The sequence below is a fragment of the Theobroma umbraticum genome, unplaced genomic scaffold, assembly GCF_002168275.2.
Source record: "Theobroma umbraticum cultivar Fairchild unplaced genomic scaffold, ASM216827v3 scaffold_81.0, whole genome shotgun sequence".
In the NCBI taxonomy this organism is placed as follows: Eukaryota; Viridiplantae; Streptophyta; class Magnoliopsida; order Malvales; family Malvaceae; genus Theobroma; species Theobroma umbraticum.
In genome coordinates, this window is record NW_018397268.1 from 2,720,030 (window position 1) to 2,742,382 (window position 22,353).

Below are 22,353 nucleotides of genomic sequence, written 5' to 3' on the forward strand. Positions count from 1 at the left end.
TAGTTAAAGAAAATCGTAAAAGCCTGCTGTAGATGATGATGCCTTCTTTTGAGTGTTTCCTAATACCATGCTTGGTTTGGTTGGTGCAGAATGAAGTTTTGATTGCAGGATTTGGACGAAAAGGGCATGCTGTGGGAGATAATCCCGGAGTCAGGTTCAAGGTTGTTAAGGTATCTGGTGTGTCTCTTCTAGCTCTTTTCAAAGAGGAGGAGGAGAAGCCAAGGTCTTAGGATTACTGGAAGAGTTTAGCTTTCATCATGCTTTACTTAATTTTCATTTTCATCAAAAGGGTAGTGCTTGGGATTTTGTGAACAAATTTTCATTTATCAACTCAAAAACTGCCCTTGTTTGTTCCAAAAGTGAAAATTTTGTTTAGTTGAGTGTTATTGTATTGTTGATTTACAGCTTTTAAGTTTTTACATAATGTTATTGTAGATGAATAGATGATTACATACTGCAGGCATACAAGCTGGAAACACTGATCACAGTTTCCTGCTGTTGGCATAAAATATAGATATGCAATTATCAATTTATTGGAAATGATATTGGTGTTTGCAAAACATAGCATGGATTTATAGGTGAAAATCAGTGAGAATGTCACAACATTAAGTTGTTCGAATCACTGCTCTATGAGGCAGGTTGGTTGTATTTAATTGAAATGTTATTGGTACCAGACTCTACCAGTCAATAAAAATGTTCAGGTGAAAGGAAAATTAAAAGAGATGGAAACAAACTTTTGGCTAAAAGGTTTCGAAAGCCCTGGTAGGCTCTAGCTATTCAAAAATTTTCAGTTGAGTACAGAGAGTCTGAGCTTGGTAGTAGATCAGGGCACTCCCTTTGAAATTACCAGTTTTGTGCCTAGCATCTTAGCTACCATAATGATAATTCAAGACAAACTTGTTATGCCCTTGTTTCTTGATCAAACACATGTTTGTCACCAAGATTTGTTATAACAATTGCCCCAGTATCTTTGTTTATGTGAGCACATAAACTGTCGCATAACTCTATGGAATCCTGTCACAAAAGACTTCAGAATTCTCCCAGAATGTATTCAAGACATTCCACCCAAGTTAAAAGAATTTATGCATAATCTTCGATTGGGATTGGATCCTTTGTGCAATGATTACAAGGTGACTGATATCCAGACTTGTTTGGATTGGGAGAAATATGGATGCAGTAGCACACCGCCACCATGCAGTTTACAGGATGAATAATGATTCATGGAATGTATTGTAAGAGGAAGATGTTGAGTTCTTTGAAGACCATTTATCCGAACTCCAGCAACGCATGTGTAAATGGTTGGTCACCTGGGCTTGATTGACTTGCTCCAAGGTCCTTACATTTCACTTGGCCAATGAAGTTTTTTAACTGAATTTTGTGTTCAAGTCCAGTTAAGAAATGTATGTTTATGCTTTTACCACTCAAGCTATACTTACTCTCAAATGTTGATTAAACCAATTGAAACTGTGATAGTAACAACATTGATTATTTAGTTTACTCTCCTTTAATAAATTGTGTGAAGGGTACACATGATCACAATGTAATAGCATAGTAGAAAACTGAGAATGCAAAACCAGAATATTTGCTGCCAGGTATGGAAAGTTTTCACACTTTACAGAAAAGACATCTCCTGTATTCCTTTTCTTTGCGACAAGAGAATTATCTGAACCAGCTTCCGATGAAGGTATATGGCTACTCATGAACTGAAAAGAGGACTCCATTTTCCTTGATGAAGTCATGCGTTGTACGATCCACCACCTATAATGAAGAGAAAAATGTACTGAGATGTATATTCAAATACTGCGATTTCTTAGATCTCAAAAGGCATCCAATGGTGTTTCAACAGACCACTCTCTGAAATAGAACACGCTGAGATAGAATATGCAAACTTTTCAGCAGCATCAGATTCATGAAAGTTATTATATATAACGGACGAGTGTAAGAAGAAAAGAGATCTCCAAACGGAGATGCAGCCAACTAGATATCTGAACTACTACTATTAACTTCACTCCAGTATCAACTGTAAGGCACTCTTCATAATCTAAAGAAGAGTCAAGATATTATTAATAAAGAGGGATTCGACTTCAGATTCAGATAACCATGCCCTCCACAGCCACTTCCCCTTTCCCACAAAAAACGATTATAGGAAATGAGTTGCCAAGACCTCTAGTCAAATTATCTTCTGATAAGCAATTCTAACCAAATATAGCCATAGATAATCTCTATAGTAGTAGCAATTTTTATTTGTAAGGCCTTCCTGCCATGACAATGATGAATGAACAATCAGTCAGAATCCTTCAGTAAACCAGTAGCATGAAATGAATTAGCAACCATATATAGGTCAACTCATTCCACCAAGGATGATCAAGTTATCATTCAATAAACTTTTTAAGGCAAAAATTCTATCAGTGAAACCCTATGCTCAAAAATGGCGTAAATTTTAGCCAAAGTGATCAAAGGTCTGCTATGTCGTTTCTCCCATTCTAGGCTTTAGTTTTTTAATCGTTGCATGCGTATCAAAGTTACACAGTGGAATTACATTAAGACATAGATGCAATACAGATGGAGCCAAATGCTTGTAAAATAATGTGATGAACAAAGAACGGTTAACTACGACTACTCTTCTGCTTCAGGAACTTGTTGGGGTAGTTTGTTCTGCCTAATAGAGTTTTAACTTTTAGCTTTTGGTGTATTCCCCTTCCCCAAACAAAAATAGAAAGGAAGGTAGGTTAAGATAGTGCAAAAACTCACATTGGTATTGCTTAGCTCTAAGTTGTAGAAGTCCATAGCCTCTGCCTTAAACAAAGGCCCAGCGTGCCATGTTCCACGATTAAGTTTGAGAAACTTAAGACCTGAAATTCTGAAAACACGCACATCATCAACAGCTGGAGGGACATAGAAATGACCACAATGTGACTGCATCAGTATCTTCCCATTGTCACTGCTAATTTCTTCTGAGTCCATTATAGATGGCTTAGCAATTCCAATATACCAAACATCACCTCCGATAGATCCGAGGCATTGGGTTACACTCGCATGATGTGTAGTTATCGAAAACTCCAGTGGTTGGTCCTGAAGGTGCATGAGGTAAAACCTATTACAATACATAGGTCGGTCATCATAAAACCCTCTTTAACAATTTCAGGCAACAGGAAAACCACGGAAAATTGCAACTGACTAAAAGTTAAGCTACTGATCTGTCACGCAATTGTATGGAAAGCAATGCACAAACCAAGCAAACTAAGTCTAGCTTGGTATGCTTGCAAATTATAGGTATTTTTTCATTAAAACTATAAAAGTCATATCACCATGGCCAAGCTCGAGAATTTTGCTAGTACAGTTAAAACAACAACAGAACTATAGCAGTTTAGATGCACCTCAAATCTAAAAAACCCAGTCTATAAATTATCTCTTGCTAATTAAATAGTCTTGTTTTGTAAAAAGCAAAGGAATTATAAAATATAACATCAAGGAGAGAATTCCTTCAAGCACATAGAAACAATTAGACAAGCATAATTGAGTAAATTAAAGTCATAACCACACATAAGTCTAATTAGTGTTTAATTTTTTTGAATTAATTAATAAAAACAAACAAAAAAAAAATACACCTTATGAACCCCATATTTCTCCCCTCACTTTGCTTCCCTTTCCTCTTGCTGGTTGCCATATATATTGCCAGCCAAAAATAGTTCATAAATTAATATAAATAAATAATAATAATAATAATCTGTATACATTAACAAGAGTATAGCAGCCAATACAATCTAGTGCAACACAAACGGTTTCCATTGGCATATTCCAACAGAGAAAACCAAGCTACAGCCAATTGTGAACTAGCACAGAACTCCCCAAATACAACCTTCCCCTTCCTCCCATGATTGCCTAAAATCCCAACATCCTCCAGTATCAGAAAACAAATTAGACAAGGCCGAAAAAGATCAAACTTTGCAAGCAAGGAGAGTTCCATTTTTGAAGCATCTACTTCTTCAAGAGCCCCTGGAGAACTCAGTGTTGAAGTCATGAATTGATACACAACAGCTAGTCAGTCATCAATGGCAAAAACCACCATGTCTTTCTTTCTGAAGCTATGTGTGGTATGATCCACCTCCTATGAGAAGAAAAATGAAACAAAAATTTTAATTATTTCAACTCCATTTTAAGATGCAAAAATGTGACATTCATTAATTTTAACATATACAGTTTCTGTTGGTAGTTTGTATAATGTGTGGGAAACCCATCTCACATGGTGATTTAAGGAATCAAATTTCCTAAAGCTGAAGGGTGAGCTCAATTAGTAACTTTAAAAATGATGAAGCACTACCTTGTAAGCATATATATAGGGAATCAAGACATAGGAAGTATGTTTATCGTTCAATTACCTATTACTTCTTCATATAAGCTTAATGTCAACCTTAGTAGGCTTGCTGAATTAGATTAGAACTTTTCACCCTTCTTAATTATATAGTATTCTTGAAGTAGGAAACTTGAAGTTTGAGCTAACTGACGGAAGCTCAACCCCTTAATGTATATAAGCTTTAGCCTTTAAAATATAGGACTATGCAGCAAAATTACAGAACAGACACAAATATCATATATAATGATATTGTATATGCTCCACTTGTGCTCAGGTCAAGTGGTAAGATTGGGGTGGGAGTAGGTAGAAATCTTAGATTTAGACCATAGTGTTCTCTCTTGTGTGTATAGACATATATATAACGAAGTTAAGATAGTGAAAAACTCACATTGGTATTGCTTAGTTCTAAATTGTAGAAATCCATAGAGTGTTCTTTAAATAGAGGCCCAGCATGCCATGTTCCAACATTAAGTTTTACGAACTTTGGACCTGAAATTCTGAAAACTTGCACATCATCAACAGCTGGAGGAAGATAGAAATGACCACAACGTGACTGCAGATTTGCCTTGCTATTGTCATTCTTAATCTCTTTTGAGTCCACTATAGACGGTTTAGCTACTCCAAGAAACCAAACATGACCTCCAATGGATCCAAGACATTGTGTTACACTAGCATGATGTGTAATTGTGGCGAACTTGAGTGGTTGGTCCTCTAGCCGAATAATGTGAAACCTATTCCAAGTGCATTGAGAGTCCTGTTAACGAGTGCCTATATATGATCAAAAGGTTAAATTCAAAGGAAACGATGTATTATAAATTGCACTTTAAACTGTGTCACTGGGAACCTGTTAACAGTTTTCATATTAGGAAAGGAAAGAAGAAGAGTAATGCAACATCAATAATCTACAGCTATAATTAATTGTACGACAAGCAGTGTACAAAGCAAGCAACTAAGAGTTGTAGATTGTTACATGAGCAAGAAACTGCTTGACAAATTATAGGTTCTTTTCATCAAAATATATCACCTTGGAAGGATGTTAATAGCTTATTAACTAGTGGACAAAACTAAAAATTGATATTCTTAACAGGGGATGGCAATGGTAGACATTATCAAGCATTTCTATGTATTCATAATTCTAATTTAAACCAAGTTTTCATATATATATATATATATGGAGGGGTAAAGAACAGGCTGAGCACCTCAAAAGAGAGTTACCAAGATTCAGGAGTTGAAACCCGTTCAAATCCCAGATAACCTAATTGGACTGTTTTGACTACTAGTACTTGATGAAACAAAGAAAATGGTTTGTAGAACTACCCTTTAGCAATAAACCAAACAGCAATTCCTAGCTGTATCCTTGCTCCTTAGCTCATCAATTCAATGAAAACTAATCAAAGATAGCATTGAGAGCAATAATAACCTTGGGATTCCTTTGTTGAGATCCAGCTGAGCATCTTTGGGACCAAACTCTTCTCCATCTGGGGATGCTTCAATCACTTGCCCATACTCTTGGAAGCTTTCTGGGGTCACTTCAATTGCCTTCAGCTTCACTACCATCGGCTTTGACTCACCTGGTCTTCCTTGCATTTCCATTTCAAGTAGGGGTTCGAGAGAGAAAGAGAGAGAGGAGAAGATATGTCAGTGGCAGTTAGTGGTTTGCTTTCTCGGAGATAATAACATTGCCAAGAAAGGCAATTTTTTTTCATTTAAATTTAAAAGGGCCAAAAAAAGTCAAAACGACAGCGTTTTGACGGTCTCCACCTTGCCATCAATCTCTAATCACCAAGTAGTTTAAAAAACCTGCGACAGAAACAGAGAGGAAAACCAAGAACAGGATGTCGAAAGCAGAGTCAGAAGTGCTAAAATCCTTGATCAAAATCCTAACAAGCTCAAAAAACCCAGTAGATTCCTTAACTCCTTACACTCCTCTCCTCACTCCAACCCTTCTGCAATCCCTCGTTTCCTCTCCTTCTCTTTCCTCCCACCCTTCCACCCTCCTTTCCCTCCACAAACTCTCCCTTTCCCTCTTCCCTTCCCTTTCTTCCTCCCCTTCTTTCCTCCTGTCCCTCCTCCCTCCCCTCATTTCCCGCTACAAATTCTCTGAATGCAAATCCCTCCTCCTCTCTTTCCTTTCCTCTGACCCCCAAAACACCCTTTTTACCTCCCTCGTTCACCACCCTTCCCTTTCGAAGCCCCTCCTTGAGATCTCAGTTTCCAGCTATGTCCAATCGGGGAAACCCCATTTGGGTCTTGAGCTCTTTAACCTCATGAAAAGGCTTAAAAAGAAACCCAATTTGCTTACTTGCAATAATCTCATCAATGGGTTGGTGAAGTTCCCATCTTTGCACTCCATTCAGTTAGGTAAGCAGGTTTTTCATGACTCTATTACGCTTGGTGTTATCCCCGAAACAAGTACTTTCAATATTTTGATTTTAGGGTGTTGTTTAGAAGGCAAATTTAATGAGGCGATTTCCTTTATTGAGAAAATGAAGGATTTTGGTTGTTTTCCCGATAATGTTACTTATAACACAATTCTTGCGTATTTATGTAAGAAAGGAATGTTAAAGGAAGCTAGGGATTTGTTGCAAGATATGAAGGAAAAAGGGTTGATTCCAAATAGGAAAACGTATAATATACTCGTTTCAGGATATTGTAGGATAGGGTGGTTGAAGGAAGCTAGTAAAATTATTGACTTGATGGTGCAAAATGATGTTTTGCCTGATGTTTGGACGTATAATATGTTGATTAATGGGTTGTGTGGTGAAGGGAGGATCGAGGAGGCAGTTAAGTTGAGGGATGAGATGGAGAATTTGAAGGTGTTGCCAGATGTTGTTACATATAATACATTGATTAATGGGTATTTTGAGTGGGGGTGTAGTGAGGAGGGCTTTAGGTTGGTTGAGGAAATGAGGGAGAAAGGAGTGGAGCCAATTGCAGTTACTCATAATATTTTGGTTAAATGGTATTGCAAAGAAGGGAAGATGGATGAAGCTAGTGAAAGAGTTAGGGTGATGGAAGAAAGTGGGCTTTCACCGGATAAGGTTACCTACAATACTTTGATTAATGGATATTGTAAGGCAGGGAAGTTGGCTGAAGCCTTTAGGATGATGGGTGTGATGTTAAGGAAAGGTTTTAAGATGGATACTATTACACTTAATACCCTTCTTCATACTCTATGTGAGGAGAGAAAGCTTAAGAAAGCATCTGAGTTGCTAATAACTGCCAGTAAGAGAGGTTATTTGATTGATGAAGTGAGCTACGGCACTTTGATAGCAGGATACTTTAAGGTTGGAAATGAAGACAAAGCAATGAAGCTTTGGAATGAGATGAAGGAGAAGGAAATTATTCCCAGCATCGTTACCTATAACACCATAATTGGAGGGCTTTGCCAACTGGGCAAAACTGAGCAAGCAATAGGCAAGTTGAATGAGTTACTTGAGAGTGGTCTAGTCCCAGCCGAAACTACTTACAACACAATTATTCATGGGTACTTCAAGGAGGGGAAAGTTGAGAAAGCATTTGAGTTTTACAACAAAATGGCTAAAAACTCATTCAAGCCAGATGTCTTTACCTGTAATATTCTGCTTTCTGGTCTTTGCAGGGAGGGTATGCTTGAAAAAGCCCTTAAGCTCTTTGATGCTTGGATTTCAAAAGGGAAAGCAATTGATGGAGTTACATACAACACGATGATATCAAGCCTATGTAAGGAAGGAAGATATGAGGCTGCATATCATCTTGTCTCAGAAATGAAAGAAAGAAATCTGGGCCCTGATAATTATACGTATAAAGCCATTCTTGATGCTCTCACCAGTGCAGGCAGAATGAAGGAACTAGAGGAAGTTATTTCGAAAATGGTTGAAGCGGGAAAAGTTCATGAACAGTCCTTGCAGTCGAAGGAGCAGAATGTGAAGACCAGTGAGATTCTTAAGGAATCTGATCCAGATTCCAATGCTTGCTCGGTACAGATCATTGAGCTGTGCAATCAGGGGAGATACAAGGATGCTATGCGCATTTTTAGAGTATCAAATGAAAAGGGTGTTGCTTTAAATAAGTCCACCTACATTGTTTTAATGGAAGGACTTATCAAGAGGCGAAAAGGCACAACAAAATCTGTTCAATACTAGTAAATGTTGTGTGAATTTTTCCTGGCAGTGTTCAACAGGCCAATGTTATTGCCTTGTGTTTAATTTAGACTGAGCTGATAGGATCTCAGGTAAATTGTCTCTTTCTGCACTTGGCTATGCAGGAAGATACTTAGAAGAAGTCTGCCTGCATTGCTGCAACAAAATGACTTATCAATTGGTGAAAAAGCATATCTGAAGCTGTCTGGTAGTAGTTAATATATCTTCGACTTTTCCAGTGTTCAACAAACCAGTGTTATCACCATGCTTATGACTTGTATTCAGCGGATAGAACCTCAGGTAAACTATTTCTGTCTTCATTTGGTTATGAATGAGAAAGTCCTAAGAAATTGTTTGGTTTTTGTTCCTTTTGTGTGTCAACATTAATAGTATTACCAAATAATGCACGGTCTTTCATTATTTGGTGTTTGCTCCTTTTGCGGATGATTTTACTGTGTGGCACTTGGGTTGCTTGCCTTGCCTCTTAGTTTTCTATTGCTGCACACTGCTTGCATTGTTTGAAGTTTCTGAAGTCAAGTTGATGGAAAAGATTCCACATAGTTGTAAAGGCAATGGTATGTACATCTACATGTGCATATAATAAACATATGCAGGCATCAGTGAAGGGTCATAATTTGCTGTGATTTTATAAGATAACTGTTCTGTTATTAAGAAAGAGCATTATAACTTATGGCTGTATAACTGCACTGGTAGTCCTAAGAAGATGCATCACATATCAGCCAAGTTAATTTTCAAAACACATCATTTATTCATTAATTGAGATATTGAAAACCTATTTGTTAGGATCTCTAAGGAGAATACTTTAGTGGATAACAACTAAAGAGGTGCTAGTCATTACAGGCAGAATTCTTAGGTTAAATTCATATTTTAAGTAATATAAAAGATAAACGTTCATCCTTAATATTACCAAAAAATGTTTGAGTAAATAAAGCACCTAAGCACTAGTTATCAATATAGCAAAACAACATGAGACAATCGTAATGGGAAATAACAATTAATTGACAAATTGTATCGATCCTTCTTGGCTGCATCAATGCAGTTATCTTTAGATATCTAAAGAACAAAAAAACTACAGATGTGGGCTATGTTAGTGGACACATTCTAGAAGCCTCTATTGGAATTGTTGGCATTAAATTTTTTAGAAAGCAGGTCATTGACTAATATGCAATGTACTAAAGTAAGAAGAAACCTTTCTCTATATTTGGTTTCCTTGTTCTTTATTTGTTAAGTCTATAAGGAAATGCATCTTATTGTTTGTCGTCTTGCAGGGAAATACATCTTGTTGAATTGTTGTAATATCGAGGACACTGGGGTTGTATGGGTGTTGCAACCGGAGAATAGCTTTTTATATTAAGTGATCCAATATGGGTGAAAGAATTGCTGGAAGCTGGACAAACATGGTGGCCTCGTCACATTTATTGCTTTTCTACTGGATACGTCATATCTTTCAAGGCCTTTGACATTCATGAGACCTCGGTCGATATAACTAAGAGATTATTCCAAATTAAGGAATCACAGAAATTTATCTTTTGCCCAGTTTTTGACTTTGAATGGATATTTTAAATTCATTGAGCTTCTGAAATAAGTAGCAAAAAGGGGCTTCCACTGTGCACACCTTTCTGACAGAATGGCAGCTACCATAAAAATTCTACAGTAAACAAATTTCACGCTGAAGGTTTTTTTTTGTTGGCAGTGAATCAATGTAGGTATTTGATGTTGTTAATGTGTCACAAACACACAGCGATTAAGGGAGTTATGTTAGCAAAAGAAAGGGTTTTGACAGCTGTTCATATTGTTTATATTGCGAGGTGAGGTCCAAAATATGAGAATTTTCACTGCAAGGAACCATGATGCAGAAACTTCTGTTCAAGGATGGCGCTAGAATTTCTGGCTCTGGCATGGGAATGGTGTGAAGAACAAGAGCCAACTTCTGAAATCAAATAAACAGGAGCATGTCTTTCAAAATGGGAGATGTTGTAAGTCAATGAATTTGGGAGTTTTTATATCTTGAGGAACCTTAATGTTAACCTTGTACTTTAAATTCATACACTAATCTAAATTCTTTAACCATACGTGTATAAGTCCACTGGTTCAAGCTTCTCTGTAAGCGTGCTTGTCTGAACACATGTTTTTGTTTGTTTGTTTCTTGATGAAAGGCCTATGTTGTTCGTTAACTAACACTAACCCGAGAATAGCTATCTTTTGTGGATGCTATGCGAAATTGTAACTGGTTGCAGGCTTTGACCCCTACAGTGAAATGATTTGTAAGGTGTAATGAAGAATGCTTTTGAGTTCTTTGTGGAAATGTGTACATTTTGACTTGAGGCATTTGCCCTTCAAGAAGTTTGTAAATTGTTTTGCTTCTCTGCCTCCATTAAGATGTTAATGGGATATGCTCCCTCTCTCTCTTAAACTCTCCTGTATATTCTCTTCTTGGATCTTCTCATGTGCAGTAATGGAACTGCTGATCAGTGCAGCAGGTGGTTGTATGGTGTTCATCGCTTGAGGCTACTGGATTCTTTCTAGATTTTTCAGTGCAAATTTTGCTGTAACTGGATTCTTTCTAGATTTTTCAGTGCAAATTTTGCTGTAATCAGTAAATGTCTACAATGGTATTTGCAATAAATCTATAGCAGCAAAAGTAGGTCATGATCAGTTCAAAAGTTAGGATCTAACATCAACTCTCTGATGCATTCTTTTAATCAAAGATTCATCTCCAAGCTTCTTGTGTATGTCCAGGAAGGAAAGACCCAAAGAAGTAAACTTTGTATCTGAACGTTCATGACTAAGCATTAGAGCATTCCTTCTTGCAACATGGCAGCCAATTAAGATTCAATCAGCAAAAAGAGTTCTTTTTCTATTTTTCCATGTTTCCCTGAGAAAACCCCCTGTCAAGTTCATCAACATTCTTGTAATATTGTCGGGCTTGGAAACTTGGGAAGTTTGCTTATTGTAAATGGAGATGGAAAGTAGGAAGTGTTCCAGAATACAAGATTGCAATTGGTTCAAAATTCTAGCCCCTTTTCTTTCAATTTCTTCCAATCCAAACAATGGAAACAGATGTACTTTCCTATCACATTTCAGGACAATTATAAAACTAGAAAATAATAAAAGAAAAAACCCCCAAATGGCCATGCTTTTCAAACCCACAAATCATTATTATCATTATCTATAAATCAGTAGGAGACAGCATGAATCCAGAAAAAAATGTAATCAGAAACACATGATTTGATTCTTAAGGTGCATTTGAAGCAATTTGCAGCGAATATAGGCTTTTAAATCTTTTCCCAAAATTATTTAGTTTGTACATCAAACTTTTTGCCCATGAAATGAAAACAACACCCCCCCCTCTCCCGTCCAAAAAAAACAAAGAAAAGAAAAGAAAAGCAGGTTCCCCTGCTTTTAAGAAAGTTGGAGAGGATTCATCATTGGAGCTGTGAGTTATATTTACTAAAAGGATTATGAATTGAATGAAATGAAGTGTGACACCCTCCCTTTCTTTGTCCCTCTTTATGTCCCCTAATCATATGGATAATTATTATTATTATTATATTAATGTTGAGTTGATTTCAAAGCTGATTATTTATAATAAATATCTTAATCGATCAATTTACGACAATAATTTTGATTCTAATTTTCAGTAAAACGACTTAGTTCATAAAATTTTCATGTTGTGGAATCGAGAAAAGAGTTTCATGTGTGTAACTTTTATTATGACTTCGATTTTGATAGAATGTTAATTTACTACGATCTTAGGGTTTATGAGAATTTTTTTTTTCAAAAAAAAATTATTTAGCTTGCTAAAGAAATGAAGAGAAAGGGAATTTTCTTTTGTTGATTGGACTTTCTGTGCCATGCTAAACCAAGAGAAGGTACTACTCCATGGATATATCATACATTATGTTCCAACAAACCTTATGGGAAGGAAAAAAGGCAATCAATAATTCTCCATTTTTTTTTCTTTTAACTCATTATCAATATAAGTGGCCACTGGCCATAGTTTATGAATTGTAGGGCTTTTTCTTGATGGAAAAAAGGAAAAAAGCTTTAGCATAAGGGGACTTAGAAAATTTTCATATCTATTCATGCATGTGGGGAAAGAAGGAAAATATGATTACAAATAGTCCAACAAGACCTTGCTTCTTTCATACTTACAATGAATGTGTTTTTTTCTTTCTTTTAAATTGGGAAAAAACTTTAAATCTTATTTTTTTATAGACAAGAAGATCATGCACTAATCAATGAATCAAATGCTCGAATGCTATTACAATAAATGGGTTTCTTTTTATATATATAATTAAAAGAAGGAGGATTTCAACTTAATTATTTAGACAGGGGATTATGCACTAATAAATAAATAAAATGGTCAAGTGCACTTACAATAAAAGGGTTAATTATCAAGTTTATAGAAATTAAACTCTTTTTTTATCAAGTATAATTTTGAAGAAAATGGGAATGATTTCATTGTATAGATTACTTACAAAATCTACCATAGAATGATACTAGGCAGAACGACACACAGAGTAATCCTCTCTTGTAATTATTTACGTATGAGAAATAAGAAACTGTCTATCTTGATTGTGTCTAGGATCAAACAACTAGAATATCAACAAACCCTGCTCCCCACACAATTGAATACATGTAACTACTATTAAATTAAATATATTTATTAAATTTACAACGACGTTAAAAGAAATATATGTATATATATATATATATCATAGATAACACATTAAAAAATTTAATCTTTTTCAATCAAGATCCAATTAAAAGACCAATTAAAGATATTTTGCAGCACCTAAGAATGGAAAGACACAAAATCAAAGTGACCCTTTATCTAAAGTGAATTTACTTGTTTGTTTTTCAATTTGGTATATATTTCCCTTTAATTGCAAGACTTTATGCCTTGTTGAAAGGTTGAATGAAATGTGGGTGTCTATATATATATATATATATATATATATATATTAGTTGTCATCTTTTTGAAATTGAAGATTAAAAACATTGAATCAGAATGTAGAAGCAATATGTCAATTCGATGAATGTAGAAAATTTTGTTATTAAAAGGCTTTGATCAAGAGCAAAATGACAGCTTGCCTTTGCCCTTGTCGTTTTAGCTGCCAAATTCCCCACTTATAACTCTATTCTAAGAGGATTCTATGTCACCAAAATGCTGTGCATTCTTACCTAACTTTTTCCCCCCTCCATTTATCCTAATCCCACCATAAAATTTCACTTTCTTATTTATGTATAGAGATAAGTTATAATGCAATAGGGAGAAATTTACAATTTTTAATTTGCATATAAAAATATTTTTTTAAGTAATTTACTAATTTATTTTCAAAATATATTGACTCATTTCAATTTGCAGTTTAGGTAGTCTCCATTGTCATAGTTTGACCTCTTTTTAGTATGAATTTCCAATACCTTTATTGCCGCACACAATATTGACCCCATTTTTAATTTATTTATTTTTATAAAAGTGTAAATTACGTCAAGAAAAAACCATTTCGTTCTCGAATTAATAAGTGAGTATAATCTTAATATCGTGACATTAATATCAAATAAAGTTAAGTTACGGATAATTTAGTTATTTAAGACAATTATTCACAACATTTTGTTTTTTTTTTTTGAAAAATGATGATAAATATATAGTTAATTTCATTTTGAAGCAAATTCTTGTATAATTTATTGATACTATTCTTTTGAAAGGCAGAGAGACTTAAACCTCTAATCTGAATGAACCCTTTACATATGGAAGATGTCATCATCATCCAAAAAAAAGTGAAGGCTTGACCCCCTTGAGTTGGGTTAGGAGAAGTGGCTTCCAACCTTATTATTATATATATATCGTGATTGACATGCTGTATCGTATCTAGCATTCACATGTTCACAGCAATTGCTTTGAAAAAGATAATATAGGTCCCCCTTTATGTGATAAAGGAAATAAATTAATGCATCTAAACTATATGTAAATACACATGCATTTATGATGTATTGATTTTTTTTTCTATCTTATAGGTTTAGGGTTCAGGATTGAGTTGTTAAAATTTTTCAATTTTAATAAAATATAGACTTGATTATTACAAATTTCTGTATCATTGTTGTTCAAGTTAATTTCTTTCTTTTAATTTTGAAAATCCCTTTTCTCGGCTTATTAGTTACCGATTACTTTTGATAAAATTAAGCAAAATTCGGTCCACAAGAACTTCAATACAATTTTCAAAATAAAGGTCGGGAAATGTTAAATGTTGCTTATATGTACTTGGTAAGGTAATCTTCGTAAACAATTTAAGTATATAGATATTGATAATTGTATGAAAAATATTTTATAAAATAAAAAATAGTAATTTTAACAAGTTTTGCAAAACCAAATTCTATGGTATATATTTTAGGAAAAGTCAAGTATTTGACCTTTTTTTATTATCTAATTTAGTTTTATTTATATTTTGGGTTTAGTTGACACTGAGTGTCACGGATTAAAATTTAAACTCAACCTCGGACGATTTTAAATTCTGAAAATAAAATTTAAATAAGCTTATAAATTACAGATTCACATTTTTAATTCAAAAGACACGTCTAATAGGTGGTAAAAAATTTATATTTTATATACTCAAAATTTATTTAATCTTTTATTAATATAAAATCCGTGATATATCGAGTAATAGCCGAATTTTTGGTTTCCTCTAACCTTTTCCCATCATTTTCTTTGAAAAGGTCGTATGAAATAGAGCAAGAAAAACAGAAGGAAAAACCGTGTGAGAAAGTAAAAATTCCACCCCAAAAAAGAAAAAGAAATAGTGCTACAGCTAAGCAAATGACGCGTGGACCTTTTTTCCATTAAAATTACAGAACAATGGAATCCAGTTTGCAAAATTGTCCATTTATTTCAAGATTTTTTTTATTGTTTTTTACCTTTTGATGTTAAAAATTGTTTTAATTTGATTTAATTTGTCTATGCATTTCATGCGAAATTCAATTATAAAGTAGAGGAATTTAGGGCAGAAAAATAGATTACATAAACGGTTGAAAATCAAAATAATCGAAATTATTGTCACTTTGTTTCTTTTTAAATCTCAATTAATAAAAAAAAACGCATTCGTTAATCATAATCCGGTACGAGATTTAAGTTTAATTTTGTCATTGTTGGTTAAGTCATAAACACATGGCATGCGTGACGTTGAAATGCAGACTTCATGACATGCTTTATCACCGTTTAATATGAATATTGATTGATTTGAAATAAACAGTGAACAAAAAACAAAAAGTTAATTAATTAATTTTGATCTCATTGTGGAGAACATGTAAAATAAAGCATACCAAGTACTTATCACCTTTTAATTAGCACTTCTAAGAAATTGCATGCCACCGTGATTATTACCAGCTGCAATTTTGGCTTTATATACATCAAGACTTCACTATTTATTATGCTATATAATTAATCTTCATTTCCTAAATTTTATTTTTGTCTGTCTTTCTGTTTTTGGACCTCTTACGTTTGTCTTCTTTCATTTTTTTTGTTCCTTAGTCAATAACTCTATCAAAAATTTATTTATTTTTATGTAATTATAACGAACCTATCACAAAAATGTATCGAGCTTGCTGAGTAATATGACGTTAATTTTTTTATTTATTTTTAAATATGAAGAGCAAGCATAGATATCTATATACCTAAATCACAATGCGATATCTTTGAAGTTATGAAACTTATATATGGAAAATCAAATTCAAGTATGAAAATCTATAATTTCTTAATCGAAACTATTTCGAAAGTAGATTGGATTTCGATGCTCAATAATTGTGATCTTCGTTAGTGTTAATTTTAAATGTCCGTACTCTTATAAGTACCACAAATCATTCGTTTAACTTGAATGGTTTAACAAATTATATACTTATCCCGAATTTTACGTAAGATTAAAAAGAATGTATTTTTCATGGCTAAGAAATGTGTCCATGATCTTTGCAATCATGGGGAGGGGAAAAAAAAAACTATTAACCTTCATTAATTTATATCATTAGATTCTTCAAACATCAGTTGGGGGATATTATTAGCACCTATTGCATGATTGATCCAGTTGTGAGAGCTAATGATGGATGGCTTAATGAGAAAAAAAAACAACAACAAAGCAGCTGTTAATACAATGATTCATTGTTTCATTGTGTCTCAAGTGATTATAATTTGAACCCTCTAGAGTCTAATTTTCCAAACCCAATTTCCATGGTAAATTGCAGCCCCAACAACCAAAGCTTATCTCTTGCCCTTTTGAAAGATGGAGGATTTTTTACTAAACAAATTATAGTTTCTTTTATTTTATTTTTTAAAAATTTTCCAAACCTTTAACATGCTGCAAACACAATTCTCTTCTGTTCCCTGTCTTGAAAACAAATTCCAGACCATGATTTGCCCCACCTACAAAAGTATAGCTTAAAGTAAAGAGAGATATAACCTTTTTTACCATTTCTCTTTTAGTTGACTTTAGATTCAAGGAAGAATATTAAGTTGGATTTTATGTTAGATTATTGATTATGACTGTTGTTCAGTAGAACTTGATGTAAAACTTTTTCCAATCAAGATTTAGCAATTAATTTTAGATATAATTTGGAGAGCCTAAGAGGCTATTTCCCTCTTAATTAATATGGGGTTAATCTAATTAAATTCCTTTTTCAAATCTAATCAAGGTCCACACGTAAAAGAAAAACTCTCTCTCTCTCTCTCTCTCTCTCTTTCTCTCTTTCCAGGAAAAGAATAATATAGGTTGAGGGGAGTTTCTACTTCTGATAAACATGACATGCATGGGGGAGAAATCAGTGAACTAAATTGTAGGGTTCCAGCTAATTAAAATATTATTATAGCCATGAGTTTTCCTTTATGTAGAAGAAACTTCTTTGGATGATTTGCATGGTAATGATAACGATCACTTCATGGGAAAAAGTCCATAACATGAAGTAGAAAGAGGCTAGAGAGAGAGAATTCACTCTATGATTAAATGATTAGTCTCATTTCTAAATTTATCCACAATCAAACACGTGTCCGAACCTTCATCATAATATTAATAATAAGGTAACAATCTAAATTTGATTGAACGTTTATTAAACAATAATAATTAGAATTTTTATAAGATATATAGATGAATTTACAGATATGGTCTTTACTTATTTCTGAATCTCACCCTTAAGTTAAAATTCGTAAAATCAAACCGTTTTCATGAATGATAAACTCGTGAAAAAAATTTATCCAAATGTTGTCAAATAATTTATGTTATTATTATTATTATTGATGATAATGAAATATTATCATAATTCTAAAGGTGGCACATGTGTTGAGAAGGAAAAAACAAGGCTTTGTAAGATTAAAAGTTTGACCTAATGCTGCTTACAGTATTACATATCAAGTTTACCAAAACTGTCTCCTAATACCGTATTAAAAGTGGAGAAGTTTGAACTTTAGTAACCAATTGAAAGTTTTCAAAAGGAATATATATATATATATATATATATATGTATGTAATATATAAGAATACAAATGAAGAAGTACAGGGTTAAGTCTTTGGCAATGTAGGGACCCATTGATGCACTTCAAGTCGTTGCACATGCATACATATCTACCGGTGATGATTAAACTTGAGAATAATTAGGACATATAGAGAGAGAGAGAGAGAGAGAGAGAGAGAGGAAATCCCTGCCAAAGAACATGCCAAACCATTAACATTTGAAATTTTGATTCGGAAATTTCAACGTAGACAAAGCTTAAAAATAATCTCTAATTCACGCGATTATAAGGGCATAGAAGTGTTGTATTGTTTTTTGTAAGTAACGCCCATAACAATTGTATAATAACGACTAACCGTCTAGTCAGGTTTTTCACCGTCATTAAAAATCTTTTACCATTTTTACGAGGGACTTTAAATAACAAAATGGTTACAATTTTTAATGAAATATCTCAAACTTCTAGAAAAAACAAAGATCTCTAAGTTATTTTATAATTTAAAATCATATATATATATATAAAGAGAGAGAAGATTTGATTTGGAGAGAAAGACGAAGAGTAGACAAGAAGATAAGAATACAAAGAAAAGAACCAACTAATTCCACCATAATGTTAAAGACCCCAAATTTTCCAACGTATAGAAAAGAATGGCATTGAAACGTAGAAAAATACAACACAATTAGAGAAGAAAGAGTCTATGGAAATGTCACTTTCTTGGGACCTTTTTTTAAAAAAGAATAAGTTTTAGCAAATATAATTAGATTTTTTTTTTCTAAGACAAATACAAGTCATTGGCCTCTCACTTTCTTTGCCTCGCCACGAGCTAAGCCCTAGCGGTTCTTCACCCACTTTCTACCCCACCGAAGACTGTCTCATCTCTTCGTTTTAAACTCCCATTTTGTACTCGCTTAAGTCCTAAGTCATTGTCAATTAATCGCTGCCCCTTACGACCAAAAGCAGTTGTAAATATGGTGGTTGCAAGAATATGCTGTCTCTGTTGTGGTAGCAATCCACCAAAAGTCATATTTTCCTCGTTAAAAAGTCGGCATCCAATGTGGGGGGGAAAAACACTCGGCCAGGTGGCATTCTGTTATAGCCAAGGTTGAATTTTCTTTCCACGAATCTAGCGAGTGAAACTTTTTTCCATATAATGGAAGATAATTTCGATGTTCTTAAATCTAATCATTCTCATCATCCCGATCTTTTTAAATCCAAAATTTTTAAATTAAATGATATATTTTAAGTGCTCGATGTCTTTGTAATGATAATTTTTTTTTAATTATTTTGATATTGAAAAGGTCAAAACAGTGATGAATTTAAGATTTTATATATAAAATCATATATAAGGTTAATAATTTAATTTAAAACAAAAATTAAAAATTGAGAAGTGACGGTGACTTGTAGATCTTTTTCAATCCTAGCTAGACAATTAAGTTTTGCAGACTAGACCAACCAAATTGGGAAGTTGACATGTATGGTTTCAAATTGATCTCCTTATCGAGAAAGGATTTGAATTAGAAGCAATTCAAATATTAAATTTTTTATTTTTTTAAATTGTTGAGTCAATAGAAACTAATGAAAATTGTAAAAGGATTTTATCATTAGTTTCTATTGACTCTAAGCAATATGTATGATTAAAGATAGATTATGCATCGATCATTCATTGAATCAAATACTTATATACATATTCTTTTCGATATTAATTTGTGATATTTCCATCAAACGGCCACAAATATTTAGATTTTTTCCCACACAAATAAGACAAGATTGTTTAATTAGGTCCTTCACAAAAACTATATATATATATATCTTAGCGAGAATCCAATGGATAGGAACTTCAACCAACACTTCAAAAAAGATTTTGTCATTACTCATGACTGGTAAGCCTTCTCTTACCAATTTTTCCACCCAACAAACCCCCTCTCCCTTTTTTTTTTTTCCTTTTTTTAAATTAAGCTGAAATTAAATTAGGGTTTTATAGTAATTTAGAGAAGAGAGAGAGAGAGAGAGAGAGGTGATGGAAACCTGACAAGAAAAGCTGTTATGAGATATTGGAACTTGCCTAATCCAGTTTGAGGGATTAAAATGAAGTACTGTGAGTGCATCATCTTGGGAGCAACCAAGTCTAATTTGATGTGATGGAAAATAGCTTTGCTAGTTTTATAGTAAGTAAAGACCAGCACCTACTCATTTGAATGATCACTAAATATTACTCCCTTCATCATGATTGGGAAAATATATGACAAAACTTTCTAACCATTTTTAATATGTAATTAAACATAATTTAATGAAAAATTACCATTTTATACGCTATCATTATTTTCTCTTTAATTAATTAATCTTTTTTAAAAGAAAGGCGTCCGATTAAAATTTGAAATTTTTTACATAAATTTTTAGAAAAATAAATCAAGGGTGCTATTTAAAATCCAAAGAATTTTGGCATTGAATAGAAAGAATTATTCTAACTGTTATATTCCATGATAAACACAATGAAATTGAGACTTCCACAAAAATCCAGTCCCATATTTTCTAACATGGGTAACATGACGAAAGGCAAGTCATGGTCTTTGAACAAGCTCTCGATTGTGTTATTCAACTACTCTTAGTTTAAAAGCTTTGACCAAGAAACGTTTCTTTTGTGATCATTGTCCTAAAAGGATTGCTCAAATTATTGATTTGCTAATGGACTTGTATAGAATTGATATCAAGCTTAAGTTGAATAAATAATGACACACTTCACGTTACGACGTTGATGTGTTTATAACATAATTTAAGATAAGATATGAATGATTCGTGAATTTAGTTTGAATCGATATTTTTCAAAATAAAATCACTATTTTAAGTAAAAATTCTTTGGTTAATTAATTCACTCGTGTCTCTTTATTCCAAAAGAGTCAATACAATAAAGCACTGTTTAGCATAAGATGTGGATGAGAAATATATGGGAACGAACCATAAAATCCTATGCAGCATGTTTGGGAACATGGGTAACATGGCAAAAGGCGTGCCATAGTTTTTTATTCCTAAAACGAAATCTTTTAGAAGGGAAGCTGAAAGAAGTACTGTATTTGCATCAGCCCCAAGAAGAAGAAGCTAGGTTCGTGGGGGGGATATGCGACTTTGGATAAGATGATGAAGGAAAAGGAGCAATACGTGGATGACCAAAACCTAATAAAATTAGAATCGTTTAGGCAGCGAGAGCAAGCAATGACTCAGACCCAGAGAGCTGCCTACCTCTGATTCATGAACATGCCCCCAGATGATCTTCAAGAGTCAAAGCCAGACAGAAACAGATCCCCCTTGAAGAAAATGTGTCCCAATCTTTCCCTATTTAGGGTCTGTTGTCTTCCTTCTGCCTTGGCTTCGGGTCTGAAACAGAAACTTTTGATTCAAACATGATGCACGGCCTCCCTTCTCCATGTGACATCACATTACTCTGTTTCTACTTGGTCATACAGGCATGAAGAACGTGCACAAGGAGCCGCACTCATACATACTCGATTGAACGATTATTATTCTTTTTGTTATCAAAAATTTTAAATTCTCGATTTATGGTCATTTGTGACAGATCATGAGACGGAAAAAATTGACGATTTCATATAAAATTTTCGTTGTTGGAGTATAAGTGTGTGATCATGCACAAAAATCATCTGCCTCCCTATTTGTGTCCTCTTTCTGGTTCCATGTACTGGATCATTAATTAGAGTTGTATTTGTATGACTTGTTATTGTCAAGGCTTTAGAAACCCTTGGATTAATTCGGTGGTCACTAAAACGTGGAGCTTGCATTCTAAGAAAAACAACAGTGAATGTGTGTCCAACTTTGTTTGTACTTTCCATCATTTGGCACACATAATAACTCAAAAATATTAATAACTTCGACATAATTAATCATTGATAATGTTCAATCGCTTCTATGATTTGAATAAAAATGTTAAATTTGAGTCTTGTTGTGAGGAAAAAAGTAGTTAAAAAAATCATAATAACCTAAAAATAAAAAAAAATAGAAGTAAAAAAGGAGAATTGTGGTATATCCCACCATTAGCATATTGACATAATAATTGATTAGATTTGAGGAAGTCATGTATAGACTTGACAGTAAACGTATCCTTAAAGTATCATGGAATATTGGTAATAAATGTTTTTATTTCCCCAAAAATAAAAAAGGGACTTGGAAATGAAATTAACTCCAATTATATTAGAAAATCAAAAAGAAAACAAAATAGACTGCAAAATTCCCACATAGACAAATAGATATTTCATATTGATTAATCAATGACATCATCAAAGGGTTTGATGAAGTCTGCTTTATTTTACTCTTTTTTTCTCCTTTGCCTTCCCCTTCTCTATATATATTCCTCTCCCCTGCTT

At 33.5% G+C, this 22,353-nt stretch overlaps 2 protein-coding genes across 4 annotated transcripts; one reads left to right on the top strand and one right to left on the bottom strand.

Moving 5' to 3' along the window:
- Positions 1–1,484: 1,484 nt before the first annotated feature.
- LOC110425034 (uncharacterized) lies at positions 1,485–6,161 on the bottom strand. 3 transcript variants are annotated; one of them, XM_021439804.2, is made up of 3 exons: positions 5,775–5,948; positions 2,752–3,094; positions 1,485–1,758 (listed from the first exon to the last, which is right to left on the bottom strand). In XM_021439804.2, exons 1-3 carry the CDS (start codon positions 5,945–5,947, stop codon positions 1,693–1,695), a joined length of 582 nt encoding a protein of 193 aa, XP_021295479.1. In that variant the 5' UTR covers position 5,948; the 3' UTR covers positions 1,485–1,692. The 3 variants fall into 3 exon arrangements, with proteins under 3 accessions (XP_021295479.1, XP_021295476.1, XP_021295477.1); XM_021439802.2 differs by lacking the exons at positions 1,485–1,758; positions 2,752–3,094 and adding exons at positions 3,712–4,108; positions 4,743–5,085 and having other exon boundaries at positions 5,775–6,161; XM_021439801.2 differs by lacking the exon at positions 1,485–1,758 and having other exon boundaries at positions 2,597–3,094.
- Positions 6,162–6,184: 23 nt separating this feature from the next.
- LOC110425033 (Pentatricopeptide repeat (PPR) superfamily protein) lies at positions 6,185–10,843 on the top strand. Its single transcript, XM_021439800.2, has 2 exons — positions 6,185–8,775; positions 9,765–10,843. Exon 1 carries the CDS (start codon positions 6,190–6,192, stop codon positions 8,476–8,478), a length of 2,289 nt encoding a protein of 762 aa, XP_021295475.1. The 5' UTR covers positions 6,185–6,189; the 3' UTR covers positions 8,479–8,775; positions 9,765–10,843.
- Positions 10,844–22,353: the final 11,510 nt, after the last annotated feature.